The 11,798-nt window shown below is 54.3% G+C and overlaps 1 protein-coding gene across 1 annotated transcript in view; it reads left to right on the plus strand.

The window, feature by feature from the left end:
• The window catches only part of MYOM3 (myomesin 3), a 54,088-nt gene that overhangs the window by 18,661 nt on the left and 23,629 nt on the right, over positions 1–11,798 (plus strand). The window contains exons 12-18 of the mRNA XM_005875199.2: positions 787–986; positions 1,582–1,635; positions 2,014–2,141; positions 5,196–5,379; positions 8,137–8,311; positions 10,976–11,097; positions 11,416–11,603. Coding sequence (XP_005875261.1) covers positions 787–986; positions 1,582–1,635; positions 2,014–2,141; positions 5,196–5,379; positions 8,137–8,311; positions 10,976–11,097; positions 11,416–11,603 — 1,051 coding nt within the window. The remainder of the gene's footprint in view (positions 1–786; positions 987–1,581; positions 1,636–2,013; positions 2,142–5,195; positions 5,380–8,136; positions 8,312–10,975; positions 11,098–11,415; positions 11,604–11,798) is intronic.

Raw genomic sequence — 11,798 nt, forward strand, 5'->3', positions numbered from 1 at the left:
ATTAAGTGCCTGAAACCCGACACATGTGCCCTTGTTGACTGTTTCCCTTCCTGAGTGACAGACAGAGTGGCTGTGACCCCAGAGGGAGGGGCACCCGCCTCCTTAGCGCCGCCAGCTCTGAGGTCCAAGCCTGACGCAACACGCAGTCCTGTCACTGACGGGCTCAAGGACCGTGTACCTGGGGCTCCGCGCCTGATCACTGCGTCCTTCCAACCTCCCCATCTAAGGGGCAGGGGCCTCCTGGGTGCCCCGATCTATAGATGAGGAAACATACATGGGGCAATGACGTTGCCCAAAGTCACATTGCTCATTAGCGTGGAGTCTGGTGACCACTGCCCCATCCCACCCGTAATGTTGCTGTGAAGTGACCTGAGGGCATGGTGCCCAGCTCTGAGGGTCAATCTGGACCACACGCCGACTTCGGGCACGGACAGCCCTCGGGTGAAAGCCTAACTGCACCACCCACGCGCTGTGGACCTTGGGCAAGTCCTCTCCCTCTCTGAGCTGTGCGTCCCTGGCTAGAGTGACAGTCATCACACCCGACTCCGAGGACTGTTGGGACTCAATGAGCTGATGGGTGTGGAGGGCACAGCACGGCTCAGCCACCTGGGCAGCTCCATGAATGGCATGGAAAGTTCCATCACGGGAGGTGGAGGATGACCCCAACCTCCTGGAGAGCAGGCTTAATTCGCAGGCAGCCCCGGACAGGGAGACGGCCCTGGTAGAGGCTCACACAGGGAAGGCGTGAGTCACAGGCAGGGGCTGAAGCTGGCGTCTCTCCCACAGGTGCCAGGGCGAGTCTGGGCAATGGGTGCCCTGCCATGAGGCCCCCGGCGGGACCTGTCGGTGCCCAATCCAAGGTCTCGTCAAAGGCCAGAGCTATCGGTTCCGGGTGAGAGCCGTCAGCAAGGCGGGCAGCAGCCTCCCCTCCAAGGCCTCAGAATCGGTTGTCATGGGCGACCCCAATGAAGCCCAGAGGAAGACAGGTGGGTGCAAGGCCCTGAGGGACTGACTTACTCAGGAGACGGGTGGCACAGCCCATTCCAAACCCTATTCCGAGGGCAAGCCCAGCCCAGGCCTCAGGGACTCTAATCCGATGGAGGAGACAGGGCCTCAGGAGCCTAGTCGGTGGGAAGAAACACAGTGTGTCCTTAGGAACCCCCGGCCTGCGGGGAGGGCACAGGTGGTCTGATGGAGGAAGCACAAACCCGTCCATAGGAGATGCTAAGCGGGGGGAGGACCACAGCACCGCTACAGATGCTCTCGAGCCCCTGGGGAAGGGAGGGGACACAGAAGGTCTCTGACCCCAGACACATCACTCCTCCTCTCGGTCCTCGTTTCTCCCGAGAGGACAGGGTATCCCTCAAGCTCTAGAGCAGCAGTGCTCCACTTTGGACCCCTGGGAATACTGGGGCCCAGAGAGGACCTCCCTGAGGTCACACAATGAAAGGCCACGGCCAGGAACTGGGGGAGGAATCAGCACCCCTGAGCAGGGCAGGTCCTGCCCAGACCCTCCTGACCCAGCCCCCACATACCCTGCACCCCTACTTCTCCCCCAACTTGCTCCATTCTCCATCCTAGAGATCCCCTTTGACCTGGGGAACAAGATCGTGATCAGCACAGATGATTTGGAAGGTACGTGGGAACCTCCTGACCCTTTGCCTCAAGACTCCAGCCCCTTTATGGTTCTGGAAACTGGTCCACGAACCGGCAGAGAGACGGAAGCTGTCCCTGGAGGTTGGGGGGTGTGAGGGAGGGTTCTAGTCGGAGGAGCCAGAGTTCTCAGGTGAGGGTGGCCCGTCTTGCTGTGCCCCTCATGGACGGGGTGGAGAGTCCTAGGCAGGACATCGGGAAGCCCGCCTTCTGGCCCCAGCTCTGCCGGCCTTGCTGGGTGACCTGGAGCAAGTCCCTGCCCCTCTCTGGGCCCCAGTTTCCTCCTCTACGAAATGAGGGGCTGAGATTAGGGGTCTCTAAGGGCTCACTCATCTCTGCCCTGGATGACTCTGATTCTAGGCTTCGTGACCATCCCCTCGCCTCCAACCAATGTCCATGCCAGCGAGATCCGTGAGGCCTACGCGGTCCTGGGCTGGGAGGAGCCGAGACCCCGGGGCAGAGCTCCACTGACATACTTCCTGGAGAAGGTAGGAGACCCCAAGGCCTGAGAAATAGACTTGCTGTGGGAGCAGGTTGTGGGGAGTCAGGGAAGTGCCGAGAGCCCCGGGCAAGGCCGTGTCCCCTGGGGAGGCCTTCAGAGCACGGAAGAGCGGTCCCTGAGCTGGCCCTTCACAGGAGCAGGGGGGCAAATGGCCCTTTGAGGTTTCCTCCAGCCCTAGAGGCAGTTTCTGATGGTGGTGCCTGAGGCTATTCACAGAAACACACAAAATTAAGAGACACAGACAACAATACAACAGTAAGATCCCCGCCCCCAGTCTGGCTGGCATCGGGCCATGCATCAGGCCACACAAGTCCTCTTGGCCAGAGCCATGACGGGAGGGAAGCCAGGCAGGCCCACGCCAGCCGGGGTCATGGTGGCGGCACTCACAGGGCACGGGGCGGGGTGTAGAGGAGGCCGTTCTCACCGGGGACAGGGTGGGAGCAGGTGTCTGGGAGGGGGCAGCTTTGTGGAGTGGATGTCACAATGGAGAAGGACAGTGTGGTGATAGATCATTCCCATCTGACTTGTGCTGCGCGAGCCCATTTCCTAACTTCTCTGAACCTCATTTCCTTCCGCAAAGAATGACATCCTCCCCCGTGAGGGTGAAATAAGACGCAGCACTCAGCCCAGGCCAGCAGCCATGGGCCTGTGAACACTTCCCGAGGAGATGCTCTAGACCCTGGCACATAGTAGGCAGACAGTACAGGATTAGTGGATCAATGAGTAAAAGGTTCCAGGGAGGCATCTCTGCCTCTGGTTGCCCAAATGGGCCTCTTTTCACACACTCACGGGTGATCTATTTCTCCGACATAGGAAAGCTATTCCAAGAACTGAGGATTTGTTTTGCGAGGCTGTGGAGTCTGTCTAATGCAGCGGTTCTCAACCTGTGGGTCGCGACCCCTTTGGGGGTCAAACGACCCTTTCACAGGGGTCGCCTAAGACCATCAGAAAACACATATATAATTACATATTGTTTCTGTGATTAATCACTATGCTTTAATTATGTTTAATTTATAACAATGAAATTGGGGGGTCCCCACAACATGAGGAACTGTATTAAAGAGTCGCGGCATTAGGAAGGTTGAGAACCACTGGTGGTTAGACCATGGAGTCAGACTGCCTGGGTTCAAATCCTATCTCTGCTACTTACTAGTTGTGTGACCTTGGGCAGGTTATTTAGTCTCCCTCTGCCTCAGTTTCTCTCCTATATAATAGAGATAATCATTGTACACACTTTATAGGGTCAGTATGAGGATCAAGTTAATTAAAGCCTCTAAGACTTAGAACAGAATCCGGGGCACCAGTGTTCAGAAATGTTCACTGGTTTTCTGGCGATTTCTTGCCTCGCTGGGCTCTAGGCCACCGGCAGCTGGGTGGGCCTTGGGGTGGGAGTGGTGGGGGAGCACAAAGAAGGCAGGGAGGGTCAGGGGTCCCCTGGTGCTTCTCAGCTTTAAGTCTCATACCCAGACTCAGCAGAGTGGCCTCTGGGTGCCTCGCCAGCCTGCATCACCCTCAGCTCTTCACCCTCTATCTGCCCAGAGACGCAGAACTTATGGCTGCCTTTGAGGACCCTGGCACTGTGGAGAGTGAGCAGGTTTGGGGGCACCCACGCCTGAGCTTAAATACCAAATACACAAGCTACTAGATGCATGACTTTCTCCCCAGTTACCAAAACTCCCTGAACCTGTGTTTCCCATCAGTGGGGAAATTAACACCTACCATCCATTTATTCATTTAGTATTTATCCCACAAACATAGATGGAGCACCTCCCGTGTGCCGGTACTGTCATTGGCCCCAGGTACAGACAAAACCCCTGCCTCTGAAGCTGGCATTCAAGTAGGGAGTGGAGATGCATGATAAACAAGACAGATGAGTAACATATTTAGCACATTAGCTAGTGGTAGCCCTGAGGAGGAAGACATAAGGCAGGGAGGGGAGGGCTGCTGACATAAGTGGAAGGGCTGGGGAGGCCTCCCCAGGACAGTGAGTTCTGAATAAAGGCCTAAAGGAAATGAGGAGCCAGCCAAGAGATTTCTGAGGGAAGAACATTGGGGGGCGGGTGGGAGGAGGGAGAAGAGACCAGCAAGTGCAAAGGCCCAGAGGCAGGGGTTGGGCCTAACACCGTCAAGGAGCAGCAGGGGGCACAGAGCCATGGTGGGTGGACAAAGGGAGCATGACATGCGGCCAGACAGGTGGCAAGGGCCAGACCAGCCGTGGGCAAACTACGGCCCGCGGGCCGGATCCGGCCTGTTTGAAATGAATAAAACTAAAAAAAAAAAAAAAGACCGTATCCTTTTATGTAATGATGTTTACTTTGAATTTATATTAGTTCACACAAACACTCCATCCATGCTTTTGTTCCGGCCCTCCGGTCCAGTTTAAGAACCCATTGTGGCCCTCGAGTCAAAAAGTTTGCCCACCCCTGGGCCAGACCCTAGAGAAGCTTTTGCTCTAAGAGAGATGTGGGGCTGGGGAGGGTTCTGAGCAGATCAGCACACCCCTGACCTGTGTTGTAAAAGAAGGCCTCAGACCATCATTTGGAGAGGAAGGCTGAAGGGAATTAAAGGTAGAAACAGGCAGACCAGCTAGGAGGCCATTAAAATAACTCAGATCTGAGAGACAATGGTGGCTTGGATCAAGGTTGTGGCAGGGGACCTGCGGGTGGTAAGTCATAGTTGGAGTCTGGATACATTTTGAAGGTAGAGCCGACTGCATTTGGGGATGGAGCATATTTGGGGTGTGCGGGAAAGAGGGCAGGAGTCCTGGACCGCTCCAGAGGTTTGGGCCTGAGCAAAACCTAACTCGTGTGGGCAGCTTCGGTTTGGGGCACGCTCCAGGGTGGAGTTCTGGACATGTTGCAGGTGAGATGCTCAGTGGGCATCCAGGTAGAGATGGCGAGAAGGCAGGTGGATCCAGAGCTCGGGCGTTCGGGGGCAGCCTTGGCCGGGATAAACGTTAGTGAGAACATGTGTGGGAAGTGGGCAGCACAGAGCAGCTCCGGCAGCTGCTTAACCAACGCGAGTTTCTCTCCTTTGTCAGTCGGTCATAGGTAGTGGCACCTGGGAGGCCATCAGCACAGAAACTCCTGTGAAATCCCCAAGATTCGCACTGTTGGATCTGGAGAAAGGGAAGTCGTACGTCTTCAGGGTGCGAGCGATGAACCAGTATGGCGTGAGCGACCCCTCGGAGCCCAGCGAGCCCATCGCCTTGCGGGGAAAGCCAGGTACCTGTGTGGCACAGAGGATGGGTGGGGGCGGGGCAGGCCGGGCCCGGGCGGTGGGCTGTCAGCATTCGGGGCTGTGAGACCCCAGGCCACAGGGCCAGGCCCAGGCCCATTTCCCTGGCCCTGACCGCCCCTACCTCCACGGAGCTGAAAAGCAGCATGACCTCAGCCTGGGAAGTGTCAGGACAACAGCCATCACATTTCTCTGGGCAGAGGGCTCATGGACGCACAGGCTTTTCTTTCCAAACCACAGTTCACAGTTTGCAGAATCCATCTGGGTCCAGCATAGGTGCTGAGTGTGACCAAGTGGCCCCTTAGTTCTAAAGGTCTCCAGCCAGCACCCACTCCTGCCTCCTGAGCAGGCCTCCTGCCCCCTCCCTGGTGGGGGCTCAGCTGTCCCACCCGAGCCCTGGCTCACCTGCTAGGGAGCTCTCATCTTCAGCACGGCATGGGCCTGGGCACGTCATCTCAGAGCGGCAGACCTGGTGTCCTCTCCTGCCAAATGAGTGTACATATTCACAATAAGTGTGAATGGGTTGGTGGGCCAGTGGGGTTTTTCTTTCGTTCTGGTCCAGCGAAGGTTTAGGCCTGATTTGGGGCCTGGCCGGTGAGTGGCTTGTGATTGGGTGTGGGCTGTCTCTGGACCACTAGCCGGGGGGCAAGGTTCCAGCACAGTCCAAAAAAAGAAGGGAGAGGAAAAGATGGGGGAGGAGGGGAGGAAAAAGAAAAGCTATTGACTTGTATTCTAGAAGTAAAATTATGTTAAAATGGGAAAGTACCCCCAAAAAGCAAAAGAGTGAGAGAGGAAGGAAGGGAAAGAGGAATAAATTGAGAAATTGATAAACAGAAAGAAAAGAGTGCCCCCACCTCCTACCCCATGTTCCTACTGCCCAGGGGAAACCACCATGAGCATCTGGATGCCTGGGTTTCTGGCCTTCTGACCACACGCATATCCATGCATCTTTTTCAAAGTCTGATCAAACCATAGAAGAGCTTTGCGTTCTGCTTTTAAAAGTAAACATTATGTTGCAAACATTTCCTCGGGTCATGAAATCCTCCTTGAAGTCCTGATTTTAATGCCTGAGGACTACTCCATGCCATGGAATCCTCGGCTCAAGTTCTTGCCTTTGGGTAGAATCAGGTCTCTTGTGCACATGGGGTCCCTGGGTGGCCTCCTTCCAGCCTCTCCCCTCCATCCAGGCTTCATCCGCTGCCACACTGTCTTCAGCCCGAGAGGCTGAAGTTGTTAAGAGGACCTTCCTCTGCCCAGGACCTCAAGTCCATCTCTCAGTACATCCCCTGTGCCGAGTGCAGAGCCTGGCTCAGCGTAGGCACTGGGTGAAAACTGGATTTATGTTGGATGGGTGCTGAGTTCAGCCTTTTCCTGTTGACTTTGTGGCACCACCAGAACACAAGGGAAAGTGTCTGGGGAGAATGGAAGATGAGCTCTAGAACTCGGGGGAGAGGGCAGGGCTGGAGTTAAAGCCTGGGGAGTCACCTGCAGAGAGGTGAGGGTTGAAGGCATGGGAATAGATGAGAGGAGAGAAGAAAAATACAACAAGTCAAGGAACAGAAGTTGGAGGAGTCCCGCATTTAGGGACAAAAAAGATGGGGAGCCCCAAAAGATATATAAAGAGTTTGAGAAGTAGGAAGAGAAGGAGGCTCCTGCACCAGCCATATATTCACTCATCCATTCACCTATTCATTCATCCATCCATTTGTCTATTTATCCATCCATCCATCCATCCATCCATCCATCCATCCATCCATCCATCCATCCATCCATCCATCCATCCATCCATCCATCCATCCATCCATCCATCCATCCATCCATCCATCCATCCATCCATCCATCCATCCATCCATCCATCCATCCATCCATCCATCCATCCATCCATCCATCCATCCATCCATCCATCCATCCATCCATCCATCCATCCATCCATCCATCCATCCATCCATCCATCCATCCATCCATCCATCCATCCATCCATCCATCCATCCATCCATCCATCCATCCATCCATCCATCCATCCATCCATCCATCCATCCATCCATCCATCCATCCATCCATCCATCCATCCATCCATCCATCCATCCATCCATCCATCCATCCATCCATCCATCCATCCATCCATCCATCCATCCATCCATCCATCCATCCATCCATCCATCCATCCATCCATCCATCCATCCATCCATCCATCCATCCATCCATCCATCCATCCATCCATCCATCCATCCATCCATCCATCCATCCATCCATCCATCCATGCATCCATTCATTCATCCATCCATCCATTTTTCCATCCATCCACCCTTCCATTTGTTCATCTGTTCATGTATCCATCTATCTATTCATCCATCCATCCATCTGTCCATTTAACAAATCAGGGCAGTCCGTACTTCAAGGAGCATAGTCTCAGGGAGCCAGGAAAGTCAATAGAGAAATTTCAAGGAAAGAAAGTCAAGTTTTCTAGCGATTGAAGATAAACACTGAGGAAAACTGCAGACCTGGTGACTTCTAAGTGAGGAAGATTGTAAGGATTGATGACTGGAGCCCTAGTGAGGAAGTGGAGATGTTTGGAGGTAAGAGGGGAGAGGACTTTGGGAATACACGAGTCTGGGGCACGCCTCTGGGACAAGGAAAGAGCTGCCCAAAGCCCGGGGCACATTGGAACCCACAGCCCACCACTCCCCGTCATGTTAGTACCATGTAACTCAGCATCCTTACTCAGTCCATGTTTCTGTCTTTAGCGACCCTGCCTCCTCCAGCTCAAGTTCAAGCTCTCCGCGACACGCAGACCTCTGTCTCCCTGACCTGGGATCCTGTGAAAGAAAGCTCAGAGCTCCTGGGATATTACATCTACTCCCGGGAGGCAGGATCATCCGAGTGGCAAACAGTTAACAACAAACCCATCCAGGGCGACAAGTGAGTTTGCCACACCCCTTCCTGCACCAGGGCACCCTCCGAGGAGGCGCCATAAGAACAATGAAGCCCATTTCACAACACGGTACCGGGTGCCGGGCACTGTTCTGAGCTCTTTTCAGATATTAAGTCATTTAGTCCTACCTTCAATCCTATAATCCTAGGACTATTATCTTTATTATCACTGGACAGGTGAAGAAACTGAGGCACCGGGTGGTCAGGTGACTTGCCAGAATTCCTTATCTAGCAAATGAAGGAACTAGGACTTGACCCAAATGGCCTCTTCTTCAGCAAACACAGGAGGAAGGCTTCCTGTTTGCAGACAGAGGTGACTCATTAGGTCTCATCCTTCCAGGAGCTTAGATACAGAGAGCAGAGGGTGCAGGGCAGCCAGTGGCTCCAGGACCAGGGAGGCCTCGGTTCAGACCCCATCCCTCACTTGCCTGGTCAGGGACTGGTCCTCTCTGAGCCTCAGCTCAGACTCTAGTCCTCTTGCCTTTCCAGCTCCCACTCCCCTCCGAGGCCCCTCCTCTCTCGGAGGCCCTGGTCCTGCAGGCTCCGTGAGCCTTGAGGCTTCTGGGCTCATGACTTTGCTCAGTTTAGAGGCTCTGTGGGGTACGGGCTCAGGTGGTGAACTGGGCAGGCCCTGAGCATGCCTGGCTGTGCTCCTCTCACCTGGGCCCCAAACTCTGAGATCATCTTACCCTGAAAAAGCGACAGGAGCTTGTCCCTCTGGTCTTCAGCACCTCCCAGTCCGCTGCGGGGGTCACTCATGATTGGTTACTGCTGAAGTGTCCAAATTGGAGAGAAACTGGGTGTTTGACAAATTAGCTCTGAGTCCGAGTTATTCCTAGAGTAGCACCTCTCCCCCCACTTGCATTGAGTGTACTTTCCTGAGGGGCAGGGGCTGAAGGGGAGTCATGTAAAGGGTGTGACATGCCTGGGGGATGTGTCACACATGGGAGGGTGGCAAGCTCCTCTGGTAAGTCCAGGAGCTCATCACTCATGAGCATGTCATATGTTACATGTCTCATGGCTGGAAAGAGGCTGGACGTGCTGCCCAGGAGAGCTGCCTGGGTGACGGCATGAAGGCAGCTCCGTGGGGCTGTGGTGGTCAGTTCAGTGCCATGTTGCTGGGCCCCACAGAACCTGGCTCATAGGAGGTGCTCAAAAGTGTCTGAATGAATGAATGGACCTAATGGTGCTGTGCTGGGACTCAGCTGTGTTCCCAACTGGCTGTGTGCCCCTGGCACACCTCTTTCCTTTTGGGGGCGCTTTTCTAACCTATAAAGTGAAGGAACTGGACAGTGTGATCCATAAGGTCCCCTCCAGCTTTCAACTTCATCCTCATCTTCAAAACAGGGGTAAGTAACAGAGGGCATTCGGACAAGTGCCTTGAGTTTACACAGACTCGGCGGAAGCTGGGTGCTAGACAAGCATGCATTATTGTCACTGTTGTCATTCATGGTCAACAAGGGCTGGTCCAGAGTCAACCCAGCCTCACCTGCTCAGGCTGCCTGCCCATCATCCCTGCAGTGTTTCGTTCTCTCTTAGAGGCATATTGCCCGTTAGAGGTGGGTGTCCCTGAGCAGGGAACTTGATGCCGTATCGACCATCAACCTTGATTTAAGTCCTTGGGGCTCCTCGAGGTCAAACTCCCTGTAGAACAAGATTTGCCACAGGAAAATGTTGATAAACGGAAAGGGAGAAAGAAGTCCACAATTTGGGTTTTATCAAAGGGCTGCATGAGAAAAACATTTTTCTCCAACCCCGAGTGAACCTGTATGTTTCTGGATGACATTTCTCTTTGGGGGTCTTTAAAGGGACTCCGTGTTTTAGAATCGCAGCATCCGTGCAGATAATAAAAGCCACTTGTGTTTCAAGGACAACGTCCCAGAGATGTACCAGGGAGCACGGTTCAGCGGTTAGCTACCTGGGCCTCCAACAGTACCTTCCCCAGCACATTCACATTTTAGCCCTGGGCTCTAGGAGCATTTTATTGAGAAATAATTGACATGTGTCACTGTATAACGTGTATAACATGATGGTTTAAGTTACAGACACTGTGACATGATGACCATGATAGGTTTAGTTAGCATCCGTTATCTCATACAGATACAATAACAAGAAAAGGGAAAAAAATTCTCCTTGTGATGGGAGCTCTCATAACAACTTTCTCATGTAGCAACCAGGAGAGTTAACGATAGTTATCATGTTGAACATTACCTCCCTGGTACTTACTGATCTTATAACTGGGAGTTTGTACCTTTTTTTTTTCTTAAGATAATTTTATTGATTTCAGAGAGGAAGGGAGAGCGAGAGAGAGATAGAAACATCAGTGATGAGAGAGAATCATTGGTCGGCTGCCTCCTGCCTGCCCCACACTGAAGATCAAGCCGTGACTTCCAGGTTCATAGGTCGATGCTCAACCACTGAGCGACTGGTTGGGCTGGCAGTGCATCCCTTTGACCACCTTCCTCCAACCTTTAATTAAGGACTTCACCCTGCAGGTGTGCGCATCACTTTGGGGGCAAGGGCAGTATCTCTAGGTAAGACCCTGGAATCCTGTCACGCGGGCTACCACTCATCCCACAAGGTTGTTCTGGAAAGTTTGGGGATGTCTGCGAGCTGGTGGCCATCCCTGAGCGCCGCACATTTCTCTCCCAGGTTCACGGTTCCCGGGCTAAAGACGGGGAAAGAATATGAATTTTGTGTCAGATCAGTGAGCGAGGCTGGGGTAGGAGAGAGCTCAGCGGCCACCGAACCCATCAGGGTCAAGCAGGCTCTGGGTAAGTCCTTGGGGCAGCTCGGGGCCAGGCAGGGAGCAGGGCTTACACCACACATCTTGGAGGGTCAATCCCAGAGGCCAGTGGGGACAAGCCCCCGAGGGGAGCGGGAGCGTCCCCTCCCAGACCACCCTTTCCTTTGGGAAGGAAGCACCCGTGGCCTGAGGCCATGCAGTGATGCCTGACCAGGTGCCCTCCCAGGGGCAAAGTCAAGGTTACTAGCGGGCACCTCTGGCTAAGTTGGTACCCCCAGAGCAGGGTGGGCGCCCACTGGGGAGGCTTGGTGACTGCCCCTGGACTCCCCTCCCTGCCTCCCCGTAGCTACGCCATCTGCCCCCTATGATTTCATCCTCCTGAACTGTGGGAAAAATGATATGGTCATTGGATGGAAGCCCCCCAAGCGTCGTGGAGGTTGCAAGATCCTGGGCTACTTCCTGGACCAGCACGACTCGGAGGAGCTGGACTGGCACCCGGTCAACCAGCAGCCGGTCCCGACCCAGGTCTGCCAGGTAAGGCTGGAATGTGGCCGCCCACCTAGTGTCCCGGCTTGTGCGGGTGAGTCGCTGGTGGAGGTCCTGAGGCTGAGAGGGGCCTCTGGTTCCCTGGCCTCCACGTGCAGACCCACGTGGCCAATCTTGTTAAAGCCCCAAGGGCTCCCTGCTCTGAACCTCTCCCCACGCTCCTGCTGCTCCTCTGCTCCTCCC

The sequence above is a fragment of the Myotis brandtii genome, unplaced genomic scaffold, assembly GCF_000412655.1.
Source record: "Myotis brandtii unplaced genomic scaffold, ASM41265v1 scaffold456, whole genome shotgun sequence".
NCBI lineage: Eukaryota > Metazoa > Chordata > Mammalia > Chiroptera > Vespertilionidae > Myotis > Myotis brandtii.